This window comes from Hylobates moloch, unplaced genomic scaffold (assembly GCF_009828535.3).
Source record: "Hylobates moloch isolate HMO894 unplaced genomic scaffold, HMol_V3 SCAFFOLD_13, whole genome shotgun sequence".
NCBI classification, from domain to species: domain Eukaryota; kingdom Metazoa; phylum Chordata; class Mammalia; order Primates; family Hylobatidae; genus Hylobates; species Hylobates moloch.
The window spans coordinates 32,488,231-32,509,574 of record NW_026652288.1 but is presented as its reverse complement, the minus strand read 5'-3'; the positions used below and the strand labels follow the sequence as shown (position 1 = coordinate 32,509,574).

Genomic DNA, 21,344 nt, shown 5'->3' with positions numbered 1-21,344 from the left:
TGCTGTGTATTATGGGATGTTTAGCAGCATCCCTGGTCTCTACCCACTAGATGTCAGTAGCATATCCCCACATGTCCCCATTGTCAAAACCAAAAATGACTACACAAGTTGCCAAATGTCGTCTGGGGGACAAACTCATCCCCAGTTGACAACCACTGAGTTAGAGCAAACTGTCAACAAAAACCAATTCCTTAGTATACTCTAAGCATCCTTACTGTCAAATACACCCATTAGTTTCTGCTGATGTTCTGTACTTACACCTGTCCTACTCTCTTCTCCAGACTTTTTACCTGATTTGGAAAGTTCTAATTATATTCACCATCCAGAGTACAGAAAGTAAGCAATTAGCTCAATCTGTCATAAAAAAATGCACTTCTGATTTTTTTCAATGTAAAAGGCATTCCCTCAGTTATCCAGTTCAAAAATGACAATTTCTGCATACCCATGTTCACAGCAGCACTACTCACAACAGTCAAGAGGTGGAAGCAAGCCAAGTATCCATCAACAGATGAATGGGTAAACAAAAAGAAGTATGTACGTAGAATGGAATAATTCAGCCTTAAAAAGGCAGGAGGTTCTGACACATGCTACAACATGAAGGAACCTTCAGGACATTATGCTAAGTGAAATAAGTCGGTCACAAAAGGACAAATATTGTATGATTTCACTTTTACAGATTACCTAGTAAAAATCGTAAGACAGTTAGCCAGTTAAAATCATAAGACAGAAAGTAAATGGTGGTTGCAGGTGCCAAGATGGGGAACGAAGGGGAAATAGGGAGTTGTTTAATGAGTATAGAGTTTTGGTTTTACAGGATGAGAAAGTTCTGGAGATTCGTTGCCCAACAATGGGAATGTACTTAACACTACTGAACTGTACTTTCATTTAATTTTATTTATATATTTTTTTCAGAGATGAGGTCTCACTATGTTGCCCAGGCTGGTCTCAAACTCCAGAGCTCAAGTGATCCCTCGGCCTCCCAAAGTGCTGGGATTATAGATGTAAGCCACCATGCCTGGCCCCGAACTGTACTTTTAAAAATGGTTAAGATGGTAATTTTTCTGTTTTTTTACCACAATTAAAGAAAAAAAGACAGTGTAGGCTCTGGAATCAGACCATCTGGATTCGAATACTAGCAAAATGCTTAACGAGTTACCTGGCTCATAGTTAAGTGCTTGGTGAACATTAGTCACTAATTATAAGTTAGTATTTTAACTGGTGATTACAGCAAATCAGTGTACATGTTTTTCAAGAGCCATGATTGACAGTTATACATGCCTTTGATTGGTGAAATGGGAAGGCAGTTATAAATAAAGTTCGGTAGAAAAAATGACCATTTCTAATAATAAAACATTCTGATAACTGAATATCATTAAGTACAAAATAAGGTTAATCTCTTTTCCCTCAAAATTAGGTCCACTCCTATGGATTTATCATGTCACTTAGTTTAAAGATCTATTATTTTTTCAAACCTTTAAAAACTTTTAAACATTTAAATTTATTTGTGTGTATATAAATACATGTTTTTCTTAAAATGATCAAGAATCCATTCTATATGCTATCCTATTTATATAAAGGTTTTTCTTTCATTACTGATTTCAGCAAATACTTGCAAAGTCCTATGCTGTCTGCAATTTTGGCTCTTGTTCATTTTCTTCCTAACATATTTGCTCAAAACTGTACCTAATTTTAATAGTTGTATGTTGGTTAAGGATAGATAAGGGAAAAAAATAACAAAATGAAACAAAGTTAAAGTCATAGAAAGTGAATTAAAAAAACCTACCTATCCACTTTTTGCAACAAGCAAGTTTGCAACAAGTAAAAAGTCTATTAGAGACTAAGTTCTTAGCTGTCAAAAACAAACTCACCAGTTACCAGGTTAGAAAACGGGTACTCATTCTGTAAGATCAAATCCAAAGAACAGCACAAGCACTGAGAGCAGCAGGGGGTTATGAGTTGTCTAACCTGCATGGGATTAATCTTAACCGAGCGTTCGAAGCACTCTACACACTCTTGAAACTCCTTGTTCCGAAGATGAAGGAGGGCTTTGGAGCGCTGCGCACGAGCACTGCGGTACCGGGACAACTCCCAGGCCTTGTCATAGCAAGAATGGTCTCCAAGGACATCTCCAAGCAAGCAGTACAAACTTGGCGTTTCTTTTTTCTCCAGCTCTTGTCTAAGGATTTCTTCTGCCTAGAAACAATAGAAATAATGAAATTGCTTAAAAGTGACTGCTATTTTTTTTTTTAGCACATATATATCTTTAATCTCACACAATCCAAATTTTTATTTTCAACATTTGAGATTTCTTATTTCACACATCAAGGACACAGGTTGAGTAAGAGGACCAGTACAAAATAAATACAGGCATACCTCAGAGATATCGCGGGTTTGGTTCCAGACCACTGCAATAAAGTGAATATTGCAATAAACCAAGTCACAAAGTTTTTGGTTTCTAGCATACATAAAAGTTGTTTTTGGCCGGAAGTGGTGGCTCACGCCTGGAATCCCAGCACTTTGGGAAGCTGAGGCAGGTGGATCGCCTGAGGTCAGGAGTTCAAGACCAGCCTGGCCAACATGTTGAAACCCCGTCTCTACTAAAAATACAAAAATTAGCCGGGCGTGGTGGCGGGTGCCTGCCTGTAATCCCAACTTCTTGGGTGGGAGGCTGAGGCAGGAGAAATCGCTTGAACCCAGGAGGTGGAGGTTGCAGTGAGCCAAGATTGCATCATTGCACTCCAGCCTGGAGAACAAGAGTGAAACTCTGACTCAAAAAAAAAAAAGTTGTTTTTACACTATACTGTAGCGTATTAAGTATGCAATAGCATTTTGTCTAAAAAAACAATGTGCACAGCTTAATTGCTAAAAAATGCTGACACAGAGATATGAAGTAAGCACATGTGGCTGGAAAAATGGTGCTGATAGACTTGTTTGACACAGGGTTGTCACAAACCTTCCATTTGTAAAAGGCGCAGTATCTGTGAGGTGCTATAAAGTGAGGTGCAATAAAAAGAGGTATGCCTCTAAGGTGCAAGTAAAAGAAAGGAATGAGGAATAAAAGGGGAACACTGCTTCACTGGCCCTCTGGGGTCCTCAAGGAAAGGCACCGAAGAGAGGTTTACTTCATGATATCAGGTGGACCCATTACCTGCTCCAGGTGTGGCCACTGTGATCATTTTTTAGAGCAGTACCTTTCATTCACCTCTACCCAAAGGCAATGAAAAGCATGTTTTTCCTTTTTCAAAATGGTATGGTTGGGGAGCCCGGGATCACTGAGGAATTTATAAAGGATGGGTTTTTAGCAATGTCTATTAAATTGTATACAAATTTACATACAACTTAATAGGCATTGCTTAAAACCTACCTTTTAATCAAACTACATCCTACCTCACAGATAAAACTTGCTCATACTAGACCTATCTGATTCCAGACAGCCCATTCACTTTAGAAATTAAAAATCATCCTCAATACATTGAACAGACTTCAGCATTATTCTCATATGTCCACAGTTTGGAGCTACCTCATCACTCAGGCTAATTGTGTACTTGTTGCCACCACTCCTCAACTCCCTCCCACCGCCGTGTCCACCACCCCATTTCTGATAAACTCCAACACAGAGCGAGAAGCACAGTAGTAGCTCTACTTTGCGTCCTCATACACACACCTTCATGTAAACAGCAGTGGTGCTGCCAAGGACGCTAAGATAGCCATTGCCAAAATGGATGTACATATCCAGGAAAGCCATCCTTTAGCAGCTAAAATGAGACTTTAAAGCCCCTAACATATATCAGTTGGTAATCCGAAAGTCTGTATATTTGATTTTCTTTAGGTTGGGCATATCTATACTCCTTAAGCAGTCTAATTTTTGTGAACTCTTTTAAAAGAAGACTGTGCTTCTAAAAGTGTCTTGGGATGTTGGCTCCTCTGCATTCTGATCTAGTTCAGGTTGTGTATGCTCTTAGACCTAATCTGAAAGTGAAACTGGAATTTATAAAACAGTTTCTAAGAAAAAATACTTTTAAGTCCCAAACAGTCAAAATAAACATAAAGTTTTAGAATATAATCCATGTAATTCCCCTCTTCAAACATAATACAATAGCTATTAAAGTATCTAACTATATAACTGTAGTCACCTATAAAGAGATGTAGTCAACCACAGACTGTAGCTGCAGCAGAATTTTTGCTGAAATCATCTTACCACGTGATTGAAGGCATTTCTCTTACAGCCTGACACCAACGGTATGGTACCCACATCACTCCAGAAATTCTGGAGGCCAATTCACCTAATAAATTCCTTTCTGCTTTAGCCAGTTGCAGTGTACTGTAGTGGTCTGTAATTAAACAATGACCATTATAGTAACTGGGTACAGAAATGATTTCAGGCAATGTACTTCTGGGGCAAATGGAAATGTGTGATTGGTATCTGATCTGGTTGGGTTTGAAGACAGAGAGGATGCAGTGATCATGAGGGGGTGAAACACTGGTAGTCCATGATATCCTGTGATGAAAGAATTACTTAAGTTATCATGTGTAGTAACAGAACTAAGACACTTACTTAATGCACGGTTTTGCATATTGAGTGACAGGAGATTATGAGGGAATACAACAACTGTGAGGTAAGTTGGCTGTTTCCAAGTTCACCATACAGCTCAAAGAAAGCAAATGACATTCAGTGTTTTAAATCCCCCAGGTCAGAGAACCAGGGTATTTCTATGATTATCTAAAAGTATTTATTTTCCCCTGTAGCTACCAACCTGGTATAGCCAAAATCAAAGGTAGGTAGATACTGCTCCTATAGGATAGCTGAATTACAATGTAGAATGAATTTAGTTTTATTATTCTTTTATTTTTTATTTATTTTTATTTTTTATTTTATTTTTATTTTTGAGACGGAGTCTTGCTTCTGTAGCCTAGGCTGGAGTGCAGTGGCACGACCTGCTCACTGCAACCTCCACCTCCCGGGTTCAAGCGATTCTCCAGCCTCAGCCTCCCAAGTAGCTGGGATTACAGGCATGTACCACAACGCCCAGCTAATTTTTGTATTTTTTAGTAGAGAGGGAGTTTCGCCATGTTGGCCAGGTTGGTCTCGAACTCTTGACCTCAAGTGATCTGCCCACCTCGGCCTCTCAGAGTGCTGGGATTACAGGTGTGAGCCACCGTGCCCAGCCCAGTTTCACTAGTTCTATGTGAATGTTATGGCATTTGGGCTCGAAGCAGTGGCTCAAGCCTGTAATCCCAACACTTTGGGAGGCCAATGTGGACGGATTCCTTGAGGCCAAGAGTTCAAGACCAGCCTGGCCACCATAGTGAAACCCCATCTCTACTAAAGATACAAAAATTAGCTGGGCGTGGTGGCACACGCCTGTAATCCCAGCTACTCAGGAGGCTGAGGCAGGAGAACCACTTGAGCCTGGGAGGCAGAGTGGGAGGTGGAGGTTGCAGTGACCTGTGATCAAGCCACTGCACTCCAGCCTGGGTGATAGAGAAAGACTCTGTCTCAAAAAAAAAAAAAAAAAAAAAATTTAAGGCATTTGACTGGATTAATCGAGTATGCTTTAGTCTTCCATTTTATTTCTCTATTGGCTTTCAGTTATATATCATTTTATTATTCTTTAGCGATTGCTTTGCATGGGCTTGGGACTATGGTAAAAGTGACACTATGTGACTTTCAAAGCTGGGGCATACCAGGCCAATCAGCTTCTGTGTGGTTCTCTTGGAATGCTAGCTTGGAGTCCTGAGCTGCCAGGTAAGTAGTCCTACTCCCTGCAGTCACCATGCTGTGAAGAAGCCCAAGCTAATTCATGTGGAGAAATCCCACTGAGAGGCCCTGAGATTAGATGAAGAGAGTTGCCCAGCCAGTCCCCAAGTATCCCAGACCTGCCACCAACTGATTGCAACTACATGAGTGATGCCAGACCACTGCTCAGTCAAACCCCTCCTAAATTCCTGTTCTACAGAAACCATAAGAGGGAAACAAATGATTGCTGTTGTTTTAAACCACTAAGTTTTGAGTAGGTTTGCTACACAGCAATAGGAACTGCAACCATTGTTTAAAGAAAGAGGGTAAGTCTAGTACTAGTTACTTCATCCAGGCCAGGAGCAGAAGAGGGCACTGATTATGAAAGAGCAGGATCCAAGAATTTAAATGGAGACATTTGGGAGGATTTAAATAACAGAAATTCCCCAAATCTACTAAGTTTCCTATACCAGCAGAGTGTATCTGATAAGAGTAGTGTTAGTTTGCTTAAAGACACCATAATGACTGTACCCTTCCATCCCTCATTGCCTTCAGACATAAAAATAAACCAACGTGCAAAAAGAACAGTTGATTTTGTTAATTTACAGGGGAAAACCTTCGGACCACATGGTAAAAGAGATTCTAACCATGCTAGACTAGAGAGAAAAAGGATCATAATTTAAATCAGGCTAAATTAAGATATTCATCAGAAATTTCTGATTTGCGGTGCTAACTCAAGCAGCTGGCGATGGTTCTAAATTATTTGCTCAACTGCTTGACTAAAATCTGGACTCAAATGTGGCCAAAACTAAACAAAGTTGAGATGCCAGAAATTCCTTTGTGTAACGTACAGGAAGTCATCCAATAACTTAGAACAAAAAGGCTGTTGTTAATTTATCACTTGCAACCTGCTCATCTACCCCTAACTACGTCCTCAACAGGGCCCAGAGGATATTCCTTTTACATTTCAAATGGGAGAACCAGCATTTTTGAAAAGTGCTATGGTAGATGTTCTGTGTAAGCTGGGGAAAAGCTTGGAGGTCCTTTTGTTGAAATGGGCTTTCTGATTTTAATGGGGGTGGTTAGGACCCAGGGTGGGAGAGACTTGCTGATAGCACTAAACCTGGAAGCATGATGAGCATAGTTATTTGCAATCAGCATGGCCAGAGTGATAATTAGATATTTAGGACTAGCATGGATCTTAAGTAGTGACTGACTGATCCTGAAACTTCAGTTCCAAACTAGATGGGCAGCTGATGAAGTTCAAACTTGATATATATAACATTAAAGAAAAAAATTTCTAGGTTTGGAGACCAGATGCCTGAGTCTCCATGCTAAGACATTTTCTCTCACCCAGTTCCTATCTTTGAATCACTTCAAAGACTCACAGCCTTTTACATAAAAATAAACAAGAAGCCAATACCATTCAGGAAGGACTCTGGAATAACATAACAAGGATATATCATAGCTCTTCCCTAGTATTTTCCAAAGAAGTAAACATAAATATTTGCCAAATAATTGTATCCTGGGGAAATAGAAATACCCCATCTTCTTAGGATTAGCTTTTTAATGTTAACCCTTTGGGACTCAGAACATCATCATGATGAGTGGTTGGGTTAATGAAAGTCTGTCCATCCCATGGTAGGCCCAGTAATCTGGGCCTGAATCTATCTAGTGGTGATTTCTCTAGTTCCCTTCTCTTCCCTTCACTGTGAATGTACAGTGAATTCGATATATTGAGCAACCAGCAGATCCTCTAGTAAGTGCTACTACAGTATAAAGGGCCAAGCAAAAGCCCCTGAAGCGTACATACTCTTCTCATTAAAAGAGTAAACTCAAAGCAACACTGAATATCTAGTAAATCAGAGGTTGGTGTCATTATCAAAAACTTGTGTGTATGTGTGTGCGTGTGTGTGTTTGTGTGTGGTTTAACCTACCCATTTAAACTGAGCAGAACAAAAATGGGTCCTGGAAAATGTCATGGATTATGATAAACTTAACATAGTGGTGGCTCTGATTATAGGTACTGTTCTGGACATAATCTCTGCTGGAATAAATCATTACATGGGAAGCAGGGTACTGATACAGCAAATGTGCTTTTCTCTACACAATAACCAGACAACACCAGATATAGCAGCCTTTTACCAGCACAGAGAGAAGTACACTTGTCCTATCTTGCTTCAGAACTACATGGACTTTATGATATAATTTAATCTGCAAGGACCTTGATTGTCTCACCAACCCATGGCCTTGATGACATCATGCTAACAAAACACAAACTAAGATTTTAAAAACTTCTGTGCCAATGTCAACTGAAAACCAATTAAAAATTATCATATAGCTGATATTAATACTTCTTGGAGAAATGTTGAATTTATAAAAATCCATTTGACGCATCACCTCTAAGGAACTCATCTATTAAACAAATCAAGGTTTGTTAAATTAAATATTTATATGTTCTAAGAATGCTTCAATATCTAAATCCCCGTTTGAAGAAACTTTTAAAAAGTTTCCCCATGTCAGAAACTCTTCTTTATGTAACACAATCTATGGAATAATCTGTACCTGCTAGTATGTTGCTACTTTCCAAATAAGTAAATTCCCAAGTTAAACAACTAAACCCTTGCATAGTCATATGTACTGGATTATGCTATGTCAACTTGCTTAAACTGGAAACTGTTTCCCAAAATCCCTTTTCCTTCTGATTTCCTGTTAGAGTTCATCATAGGAGAACCTATTAAGGATTTGAAAGGCAGAAGCGAAGCAACAGCCTTTAGTCTTGGAAAGTTGTCACGGTCTAATATGGTAACAAACAAGATGTGGAGATGCTCTGCAGATCCCAGATCCCATGCTCAGTTTGTCTACCTTGTCCTTCCAACTGCTGGCTCTGCTGACCTACAGCAACCCCAGGCCCCATGAGACATTTGCTGTGTGGACTCACAGGGTTAATAGCTATATAGATATAATGGTTTTCCAGAGATCCCTCCACAAGCCCCTGCTTCATGGTCCCATTTCAATGGCTGAAAGTATTTGGCTTCTTGGATTTCCCTTAAGTTCCGACTTACCCAGTTGTACCAATGTGTCAAGTGGACTACTCAAAGATTCTTGCACTGATCTTCTGATTCCCTCTTCCATACCTTCATTTCCCCAGCTCTTCTCGCATTTGTGTTAAGATTCAACTCCTTTAGTAAACCCCTTATTCTCTAAAATACTCAAAGTGGCTCTGCTTCCATAAAACAGGCCTAAGTGATAAAATCTCTTTTTTCCCCATTTCTACCTTTTAAACTTCTTACGTATCCTTCCATTTGGTAGGAATATATAGGTTAGTTTTTATCCAGTTGATTCTTAAATGCATGATCTCATGTAATCCCTACAATAATTCCAAGTAGTATATATTAACATGCCCATTTTTGAGAGAAGGAAATAAAAGCTTAGATTTCTTAGTCAATTGGTCACCCACAACCCAAAAAACACTAAGTTAAAAAGCAGGAACTTGATTCTAGGTTCAACACTATTCCACAGGCAGACAGTAGCAAATGTAACGGTATAAGGACATCTGAAAATTCCCTCCACTCTAAAATAACCAGAAAATTGGCCAAAAGTGTCAGAACCAACTTTTTCAGAACTCTGAAAATCAACCAAAGACTTGCAATAATACAGGATGCATTTATTCAGGAGAAATGGCTAAATCTTGGTAAGAAAAGCAAGCTTCATGGCATTGTACCATTCCAATCCCCTCTTCTCCAGTTCTGTAGTAGCCTTGAAAACCAAGAGCCTGCAATCATCGTGAAAACTAGTGGCCTGGCAGCCACTAGAGGGGGCAGAATGGGTTTGAAACACCTTTAAAGCTGCATTTCCGGAAAACTGTCATCATATGCCCAGTCTAGTGATTCCCTGGAAAAGCTCACTTGTAAGACTATCTTTATTTGACCTAATTCTAAGCTTGTCCAGTGAAAAGTCTTTCAAAAAACAACTAGAAATGACTGATTAATTTTGCAGCTGCCTGAGGTGGTAAGTAACAGTTGGGGCAAACAAATGCAAAGAAACAAGAAAGTATGTTTATACAGGGAAAAGGCAATCAAAAGAAACTATCCCTAAGGATGCCCAGAAATTAGACTTACTAAACAAAGACTTAAAATCAAATATTTTAAGTAATCCCTAGTACGGGCATTAAGAATATAACTCAGGCCGGGCACGTTGGCTCACGCCTGTAATCTCAGCACTTTGGGAAGCTGAGGCGGGTGGATCTCCTGAGGTCAGGAGTTCGTGACCAGTCTGTCCAACATGGTGAAACCCCATCTCTACTAAAAATACAAAAATTAGCCAGGCATGGTGGCGTAAACCTGTAATCCCAGCTACCCAGGATGCTGAGGCAGGAGAATCGCTGAAACCCGGGAGGCAGAGGCTGCAGTAAGCCGAGATCACACCACTGCACTCCAGCCTGGGCAACATGGCGAGACTCTATCTCAAAAAAAAAAAAAAAGAATTGTTAGAACAAAGGCACATTTTTATGATAAGATGTTCACTCCATCAAGAAAGATATAACAATCACAAATATATGTGCAGCTAAAATAACTCCAAATTGCATGAAGCAAAAACTGAAAGAACTAAAGAGAAAAATAAATAATTGAACAATAATATTTGGAGATGTCAATACCTAACTTTTAAAAATGGAAGTAGACCTGAATAATGCTATAAACCAACTAGACCTAACAGACATTTAAAGAACACTCCAGCCAACAGCAGAATACACATTCTTCTCAAGTGCATATAAACATTCTCCAGGATGTACTATATGACAGGCCACAAAACAAGTCTCAACAAACGTGAAAGACTGAAGTCATACAAAGTATGTTCTCCAACCACAATTGGGATAAAATTCAAAATCAGTAACAAAAGGAATTTTGTGGAAATTAAACAATATACTCTCAAATCATCAATGAAATGAAGAAATTACAACAAAATTAAAAACACTTTGAGATTAATAAAAACAAAACCAAAATATGCTGACACGTATGGGATGTAGCAAAAGCCTGATTCAATGGAAATTTATACCTATAAATGCCTATATTGAAAAAAAAGTTCTCAAATCAATAATCTAACCTTCCACCAAAACTAACTAGAAAAAGAACAGCAAACTAAACCCAAAGCAAGCAGAAGAAAGGAAATAAAAATTAGGGTATAAATTTACAAAACAGAGGATCAAAAAATAACAGAGAAAAATAAAAAAACCAAAAGTTAAATCTTTAAAATCAAATTACTAAAATTAGAAAGAAAAGAGGAGACATTACTACCAATCTTACAGAAATAAAAAAGATTACAGGGAAATACTATACTCCCCAGGTATCCTACGCTGAAAATAGGATCCAAGGCTCAGACATCAAATCATATTCTCAAAGAATCTGCTTGGTTAAAAACACCATTCTACAAATATTTATTCCACTTCAAACTATACTATAGTATAGATTGTGAAGATTTACCAGAGTTTAATACCTAGTATTCTGTATCCATTGCAAAGAAGACAAAATAAATATAAACAGTTCCCAACTTACGATGGTCTGACATACAATTTTTTAAATTTACAATGGTACAATAGCAATACATATTTGGTAGAAACTGTATATCAAGTACCCATATAATCATTCTGCTTTTCACTTTAAACTGTATAAGATACAGAACACCTTATTACAAAATAGGTTTTGTGGTACATTATTTTGCTCAACTTTAAGCTAATGTGTTTTGAGCACATTTAAGGTAGAATAGGCTAAACTGTGACGTTCAGTAAGTTAGGCGTATTAAATGCATTTTAGATGTACAATTATTTTCAACTTACGATGGGTTTGTTGGGACGTAACCCCATTGTAAGTCAAGAAGCATCTGTATACAAATGAAAAATGAAATCATAATCAGGAAAATCTTCACATTTGGAAATGCTAGGGTACTCAGGATTTCATATATTTCCTCGACCAACTCCCACCCACCACAACTCTTTTAAGAATGAGGAACATAGTGGATGGTGTGTCACTTGTTGCTACCCAACATCAGTTCTGGATATTCTAGTCACTGCAAGATGGGTCTGAAGGGCCAGACTGTGTAACTTTCCAGAGAAGGTGAGAAACACTAGAGCAGTCACCCTGCTTGGTCTGAACTGACCTCTTCTTTCCTCAAATTCTATCCCACATTTTTGTGTTAGATAAGTTAATTCTTTCTCCTTGAGATCTTATACCTCTTCTTTCTGCCAACAAAATTATCTTTCCCAAGGGCAATGCTGGCAGTATTTCCTTTCTTCAGCTAGTCATATTGCATTCCTCAGTCTTCTTCACTCTTTCCAAAATGTTCTGTTTTCTCTGTCTTCCTCCACTTATCCACTCAATTTACATAATTTATTACCAAATAATGAGCTACAAAAGATGTGCCCAGTGAACATAAAGTACCAGGGTCTACATAACATCACTTCTGCAATATCAAAATGTGAATGGCCTTAAATCTTCACAGAATGCAAAAGCTTTAGAATTTCTGGCTATGGGTTACCATTTCCCCATGGGAATATATAGATGTGCATTTTTTTTTTTTTTTTTTTTTTTGAGATGGAGTTTCACTCTTGTTGCCAAGGCTGGAGTGCAATGGCGCAATCTCAGCTCACTGCAACCTCCGCCTCCCAGGTTCAAGCAGTTCTCCTGCCTCAGCCTCCCAGGTAGCTGGGATTACATGTGCTGCCACGCCCAGCTAATTTTTTGTATTTTTAGTAGACTTGGGGTTTCACCATGTTGGCCAGGCTGGTTTCAAACTCCTGACCTCGGGTAATCCACCCGCCTCGGCCTCTCAAAGTGTTGGGATTACAGGCGTGGGCCACTACACCCAGCCAGATGTGCATTCTTATAGGATTCAAGAAACTTTCCGTCTAAATGTCTATTAAAAATAATAAAAATACATTCCCCAAACAAACAAAAACATATTTAAATGGGCAACTGGTTGCAATGAACCTGCGGCGCTTGCAAGAACCTTGTCAGATGTAAACCCTGAAGATCATTACCCCCCCTCCACATACAAATCTAAGCTGTTTCAACAATCTATTGTAATTCCACACAACTAATTATTAATTTTAATACATTTTTTTGGCAATGACTATCTCAGCATAAAACTAAGTTGGCCAAGACTCAAGCAGAACTTGTCATTATAACCGGAATAACACGCTGTTTACTTGACCAGGGAAACCTACACTATTTAGAGCAAGGGTCATACCCTAAATTGCCCAGAGATGCTTGCCAATTTTTGAGATGAATATAGGGGGCTGGTAGATGAGCATCCAAAGGAAAGAGCCACTGCTTAGCTCCAGCCAGTTTGGACACCAACGTGGGACTCTGGCCGCTCAGTGTTTCTACATCTTTCAATTCTTTAAGAGAGGCCAAGAAATCTAGATTTTTTTAGATGAAATATCCTTAAAATATTTATTTATTTATTTTTTCAAAACACTGTGTAAGGCAAACAAACTGCCACTCTGGCCTATATTCCAGTTTGCAACTTCAGATTTAGGTCATTAAACTCCCACCCCACAGTGGATATCACAGTTGCTTTTTTCCTGCTCAGCATCCCTTCCCTGATCTTCTGAAAATTAAACTCCTCTTCCCTGAGGAAAACCCACTCCATGTGTGGTCCAGGTAGTTCCTATCAGATGAGATGGCAGAAGGCACATGATTCAAGCCCTTCAGTCTTCCACTGAATTGTTCTTTAGAGATGTGGAACTCACTGTATTTTTCCACTGAGATTACTAAACTTGGGCTTCCTGTGGCCATCATGTCTGCCTCAGGGAGAGAGCTAAAGTCCTGATGATATCATCTGAGCCCCTGCAAGAGCTCTCATGCGAAGTCTACCAGAATTTTCAGTTGCAAGAACCAATATAATATCCTTTTTTGCCTAAACTAGTATGTGTTAATTATTTTACAACCAAAATAGTTTTAACATATTGCTAAAAAATTGTGTTGCATAATCTAGTCTATAGACTTCCAACTACAAGAAGATCTGTGAGGATATATGTGCTTTTTTTTTTTTTTTTTTGAGACGGAGTCTCACTCTGTCACCCGGGCTGGCAGGCTGGAGTGCAGTGGCGTGATCTTGGCCCACTGCAAACTCCACCTCCCAGGCTCAAAGGATTCTCCTGCCCCAGCCTCCTGAGTAGCTGGGATTACAGGTGCTCACCACCATGCCCAGCTAATTTTTGTATTTTTAGTAGAGATGGGGTTTCACCACGCTGGCAGGCTGGTCTCGAACTCCTGACGTTGTGATCCGCCTGCCTGGGCCTCCCAAAGTGCTGGGATTACAGGCGGGTGCCACCGCACCCAGCCATAGATGTATTTGCTTTTAATCAGTTATTTCAAATGTCAAATCTACTTACTAAATGAATGACCATGAACAAGTTAAACTAACATTTTGAGAGTTTGTTCTTCATTTTTGGCTTACCTACCTGAGAGAGGTTGAAAGAAGCAGTAAGCCCTAAACTGTTTATCTTCTTCCTCAACTCCTTCCATTAGAAAACCAGACTGGAAAGCAAGACACTTGAGGTTGCCCTACCTCTAGGAAGAGGGGACTTGAAAAAGCTTCTAGGAACATTAATATTTTCCATAAATAATCACACTGGTCAACTGTGTAGTTTCTCCAAAAACAGAAAAATTGCTGTTGTCAACTATTAAATAGATGATTACAGAACTTAGCCAAGAAGAACCAAGAAAGGGAGGTCAAAGAGAAAAAAATTACTGATAGTAGAAGATCAAAACTAAATTTTTCCACATAAGGCTAATTTCAACCAAACACTGGATTTTTTATTAAAAGTGTGGAAAATCACAGGAGTCCTAGAAATCTTAGAAAGGAATCTATGCAAGATACAAACCAAGGGGATCATTGCTTTAGAGCAGGACAGCAGAGAAAGAAACATGTAGCTGTAAATATGAGAGCCACATAAAATTTGGAATCTGTACATACTTTTAGCACTGTCATACTAAAATATTCGCTCATCTGTATCTATCATATCAGACTATAACTGTGTTGGGAGTAAGTTTGTCTATTAGTCATCTTTGGAATATTCTTACCCAGCAAACAGTAGGTAGTCTATAAACGTTGGATGAACTAAACTGGAACTAATACTAAAGTCACAAAAGGCTAATGGTATTTTCTAAAGTCCTTCAGATTCTAAACAGAAACATAAAAGATCCTTCCCATTTGGGAATGATGGGAGAACTTCTTTAGGTGACACTCTCTAGCTGAAATCAATACTGAGTATCACTATATGACTAAATTAGGACAGATCTAACAAAAATTTATCCTAGTGAATAGAGAGGTCATATAGCAGAATCTGAATTTCACACGCCCTACTAACCAAATTATGATAACTAGGAAGCAACTCTTCTTAGAGGAGCAAAACTGATGGCCTGAAAGGGGATTTTGGGTATTTGAGGGGTTCCCCATCCTGGTGGTATATTTTGTGATCAAACGGTCCGGTGTTGAGAACTGACAATTTCAGATATGTGCAAGCAAAGGAACTAATATATTGAAAACCTGCTATATTGGGGCTCATTTATATTTATGATGATATGGTTTTTCTGCAAGTTGTTATATGGGAAATTTGAGATTTGTGGGAGGTAAGACCCTACCCTAAGCACTACTAGGATTCCAGGAAGCACTCTGTCAGGGATGAAGCCTTGGGTTTGGGGTAAAGAATATGGGTGAAAAATTAAGTTGAGCCTCCAGTGAAAAGGTAGACAAAATATTTCAGGAAAGTTATTCATACTTGAGTGAGAAGGAATGAAACTACCCTTTTTGGCTGTGATCTGTGCCTTAACTTTGTGAATTAGCAGAAATTTTGTGAATTAATGGAAAGAATTAAAATTCTAATGTGTGATAAGAGTGGTTCTTATCTGACCTTGCATCTGGTCAGTATATTAGGAAGGGAAATTGGCAGACCAACAACTATAGGGAGCCCTCCACGTAAAAAATGAAGAGGAAAAAAATAAGCTCTAGACCCAGAGATGGCACCAACTATGAAGAGTATCTTTGACGACTACATGAAGAGCAAAAATACTTAATAAATACAGGTTTGCTCCAAGGGAATGGAGAAAAAGCAGGCTAAGAATTTAAGGTTCCCCAATTAGCCAGATTTGGTCTCTAGACAATAGCTTTAGGATTAAAAAAAATTTAAAAAAAAGTGTGTGCGCACACACACGGGACTCCCAAAATATTGGCCATAGTCTAATTCTAGCCTTCTACCTTGAAGCAGAGAGCAAAAGATGGATTCTGATTCTATTGTAGAGGCTGTTTCTCAATGACAGGGAGACTGACCACTGAAAGGTGCTCTACGTTCTCAATACAGTACATAAAGATGACAGCGGCACAGCTGACAGCACTCCAAAGCACGTTTCACTCTCACCAAGAACAACCCTTTTAGCAGAATGCCAATTTACTCCTAGTCTAAATTCTTATTCTATGAGCAGCAGCTGAGAGGTGACAAGTGCAAAAACTTTGCCCCACCCATCAGACACTCCCAGCTACACTTCTATGTAGTGGTGTCTACTCCTACTTACTCTCTCATGGAGCCAAATGTTCACTAATTGTTTTTCACAGTTATATGTGTGACAACATCATGCTCTGGCTTGATTTTTTTAAAGGTTACTTGCCAACATAAATACTCCAGGTCCAAGATGAAACACAGTAATTAAAAACAGGCCTTATTATTCAATTAGTTGATCATCTCTTATTTGCATTACCAATTTATAGAGTATTTTCAATTATTTTGCCTATTTTTCTCAATCAAGTGAGCACAACAGGTTTTAACTTACAAAGCTAATATCCAATTTTTAAGGGATTAACAATAACCACGACGGTGGGGGGGGGGGCGGTGCAGGTGTGGGGAAACAGGTGCTGGCTTTAAAGGAAATAAAGGTCTGAGCTCATATTCCAAAACTGCCACTTAGTAATGCTAATCAGTAAAGTGACAAAAACAATCGATATTTTGTGGGTTGTTATGAATAGCATATGACAATTATAAAATAATTATATAAAGAATGCAGTACATATAAGGCCCTCAAAATATAGCATTACATAATAATATGCTCACAGTGTCCTTAGCATTTACTGAGCAAGAATCAAAATTCTTTAAGGTTTGTTCCTATTTCTACTCCTAAAGTTAGAAGGTTCAATCAAATGGGAGCCAGGGAATCTCATAATTTGTTTTTGGAGAAGAGTAAGGCAGTGTTTGGAGGGGTATCTTCTGCCACATGCAGTCATCCATAAGGAGTGTCCTACATGGAGATTGCTTCAATGAGATAACTATTGAGTGATCACTTACTAGTTACTCATGCAGCAAATATGATTGACTTCTTGCTACATGCCAGAACTTTGCTAGGTTCTGGGGCAACAGCTGTTTTTTGTTGTTGTTGTTGTTTTGTTTTTTGTTTTTTTTTTAAATGGATTCTCGCTCTGTCACCCAGGCTGGAGTGCAGTGGTGCGATCTTGGCTCACTGCAACTTCCACCTCCCAGGTTCAAGTGATTCTCCTGCCTCAGCCTCCTGAGTAGCTGGGACTACAGGCATGTGCCACCACTCCCGGCTAATTTTTTCTTTTTTTTCTTTTTTTTGTATTTTTAGTAGAGATAGGGTTTCACATGTTAGCCAGGATGGCCTCCATCTCCCGACCTCGTGATCTGCCCGCCTCAGCCTACCAATGTGCTGGGATTACAGGCGTGAGCCACCACACCTGGCCAACAGCTGTTGACACAGGTCTGGTTGTTAAGCGGCTTACATTTAGTAGATCAGATGAGCCAACGAATGGGGTACCAGGGTAGTTTGGGTGCTATAGGAGTACACAGGTGGACGGTACCACCAAATGTGGGAGGAAAGTATCCGGGAAGGCTCTCTGTAGAAAGCAATCTCCTAAAGAATAAGTAGCAGTTAGCTGAAAGAAGACAAACGTTCTAGACAGACAACAATTACAAAGGTCTGAAGTGAGACAGTGCTACAAAATCAAGAACTTACAAGTACTTTAATTCAAGCTATTAAAGTTCTGCTGGAACTTCAGGTGCAACCTGGATGACAGAGTAGGTATGAAGGGGGGTAAAAGAGGAAGGAGAAAATGCAGTTGGCAATGGAAACAGGAGACAGATCATAAAGTGAGGCTGGGCGCGGTGGCTCACGCCTGTAATCCCAGCACTTTGGGAGGCTGAGGCGGGAGGATCACCTGAGGTCAGTTCAAGACCAGCCTGGCCAATATGGTGAACCCTCATCTCTACTAAAAATACAAAAATCAGCCAGGCGAGGTGCTGCACGCCTGTAATCCCAGCTACTCGGGAGGCTGAGGCAAGAGAATTGCTTGAACCCAGGAGGTGGAGGTTGCAGTGAGCTAAGATCATGCCACTGCACTCCAGCCTGGGCGACAAGAGCGAAACTCTGTCTCTAAATAAGTAAGTAAGTAAATAAATAAATAAATAAAGTTGTCTGTAAGCCACTCATTCGAAACAGCTCAGACTTAACCCTGGAAACAGAGAGAAGTTACTTGGGGTAAGAATGGCAGATTTGTCTTTAGGAAGACTATTCTGGCTATAGTGTGGGGAAAGAACTTCTGAGAAAATCTTTTAAACTGTACAAAGAATCTCTATGATAGAAAAAAAAAAAAAGCCCCCAAAACAGGAAATCCAAACCAACTGCTAAAAAAGTCTTAGCTGTTTCAGAAATACAACATTAACTTGCAATTTAAAGGAAAACTTTTTAAGAGTCCATGATTACAATGATCTGCAAATGTAGCACAGTAAAAGATAGGACCATGTAATCTCAGGGAAGCCTTGCTTCCTTGAAACAAGAGAAAACAAGAGAGGTCCCAACCCTTATCTATCCCTAACCCCTCACCCTCAGTCTTTGTCTCTCATTTAGGAATCAAATTTGCTCAACAAAGTAAGAATACATCTATCAGCTGGGGGAAATTGCTATAAGTGGGTCAGATAACCTTTAAATACTAAATGCTAACAGATGAGAACCAGTTCTGATACCAAGGTCGAGCAAAATTAATCTTAGCTATTTTGCCTGTGGTCATTAAATAACAAGAACGTATGCCGGTAGTTTCTAAGCTAGAATTTCTGAGACCCTACAACAGCAGGGTGTAAACATGAGCACCAGAACACAATAATTAGAATTAAACATTTCTCCAAATATGCCTTTTAAAAATAAATTATGCCAATTAAGCATTAAATGCAAGGATTAAAATTTCACAGACTTCTAGTTAAATCAAAATGTGGTGACAGCTACTGGCACATGACCAAATACCAAAAGAATATCCGCTGTTTCAGAAATAAAGCATTTGCTTCTAAATTGCAGCAAAACTTTTTAAGGTCTATGGTTTAAAAAAATCTGCAAATATAGCATAAGAAAAACAGGTAAAGGAGGTCTTTTATGGGTTAAATAAAATACTAAAATCAAATTTTAAGATCAAGATTTTGGGGGCTGTTTGGCTAAAACTCACAAAAAACTTAAGACAAAGTAAATGACTATACATTTCTAAAATGTTAAATATGCACATTTTCTAGAGGATTTAGAAACAGAAGCATTTGTCATTATTACAGACAATTCTTACAAGGTCATGTGCACATTTAAAAAAATAATAATCATCACAACTACTTAGGGGGACATAGTCAAATCCCTTCTCTGAAGGGGATGGATTCATTATGTTTTTTCTCCTGCAGTTAAGGAAAGTCTCATCTTTCCATACTTTCTAAAAATAATTAAATATTCTAAAATATGCTTTGAATATTTGTGATTTACCAACTTGCTTATTTCAAATATTACTATTTCAAAAACTACCATATTTTTATATAAAGTTATTACTTATTTCTTGGCCAGTGTAAAAAGACTAGCACAGTAAAGAATGATGCAATGGGAACTACATCAGACTGGAAGTCAAGATATTCATTCATCCATTCATTCCTTTGTTAAACAAACATCTGAGTACTACTTTAGTGTCAGACAATGAACACTAAAAAGATATTTAAGTCGCCGAAGAAATACATTACTATATTTCATCAAATTTGAGATGCTATCAGTTGTAAGACAAACTCTGTTAAAGAAAGAAAAAAATGCTTTTAATTATAATCTAATGCCTCTTGTTTGCTTTGATTTTTTTCAATCTATTCAGAAAAATTTGGCAGTTCTTCCTGCCTTCAATACATTGCTTGACATTTTAAATGATAACCTTTCTTTATACTCAGTACAAAACAAAGCTTCATCTACTTTTGGGTATCCTTCTTTCTTGGCTCCCATAAAGCACTTGGTTGCTGCTTTTAAAGAAAAGTCAATGGAATTGTGATGATTTATCCAATGGCAAATGTTTATTTCAGTAATACTAAATTTTCATTTCTCTACTTTGGTTCTGCCTTTTTCTCTGTATTCAATAACTTTTTGTTTCAGTGCCAAATCATAATGAAATCCTTTTGAAGATATTTTAAATGGCAATGAAACACAACATATGTAGTGCTGACATCGTGTCCACAACTCAACTGAAATGGTGGCCTAAATGTAACTATAATTAGCTTTCACATGCACAGGTATGGACAACCTGACAGGACAGCCACCTGACTTAGAGCAAATGGAAGATGCCATCAATTGTTAAATACATTCCAATTTTAGAGATATTAAAATATGAAGAAAAGACATCTCATAGAATCACAGCAAGTAATGGCAGCAAGCACTCGTGTCACATTATGAAGTAAGCACCAGTGTATGTACTTTACATATATTGTCTCGTAAAAACCTGTAAGGCAAATAGATTAAGTGCTTCCAGATGAGGGAACTAAGACAAGGAAGATTAAAGCAACTTGCCCAACATCACAGAGCTAGCATGAAGCAAGGCTGGCATTTGACTACCGGCAGCCAGAGACCAGAGGCTATGCTTTTAGCCACCATGCCATACCACCTTGCAAGTAAATAGTCAATAACCAGCTTGGGATCTGAAGCAAATCACAAGGGAAACCTTTCCTTATTTACAAAATGAGGGAGCTACAATGGATGTTTATGGGGTTCTTTTCCAGGATAAAAATATTATAACTGTATCAATATTTTTTTGAGATAGGGTCTCGCTCTGTTGTCTAGGCTGCAGTGCGGTGGCATGATCACAACTCACTGTAGCCTTAACCTCCCAGGCTCAAGTGACCATCCTCCCTCAATGTCCCAAGTAACTAGAATTACAGGCATGCACCACCACACCCAGCTAATTTTTTATTCAATTTTTTTTTTTTTGTAGAGATGGGGTCTTACTTGGTTGCCGCGGCTGGTCTTGAACTCCTGGGCTCAAGCAATCTTCCCACCTCAGCTTCTCGAGGTGTTAGGATTACAAGTTTGAACCACCATGCCCAGTCAATAATCTTCCACAGTAAAACTTTGTTCTTATTCTGGTTTCTCCTTAAGTCAATACAATTCAAAGACCTTCACTGCCATTAATTGATTAGTGAAAGAAATGCAACTTTCACTATTAATCTAAAATAGACATACTTAGGAAGGTATTTAAGAAAAACACATGCTTGAACCACTATTGCTCTTTTTTAGGGTGATGGCAAAAGGTTGACTGTAGGTATAAATGA

The 21,344-nt window shown here is 38.7% G+C and overlaps 1 protein-coding gene across 3 annotated transcripts in view; it reads right to left on the bottom strand.

Moving 5' to 3' along the window:
• TTC27 (tetratricopeptide repeat domain 27) overlaps positions 1 to 21,344 on the bottom strand; it is a 201,509-nt gene that overhangs the window by 59,876 nt on the left and 120,289 nt on the right. For all 3 annotated transcript variants that reach the window (XM_032172645.2, XM_058426737.1, XM_032172646.2), the window contains one exon: positions 1,966 to 2,193. In XM_032172645.2, the coding sequence (XP_032028536.1) occupies positions 1,966 to 2,193 (228 nt within the window). The remainder of the gene's footprint in view (positions 1 to 1,965; positions 2,194 to 21,344) is intronic.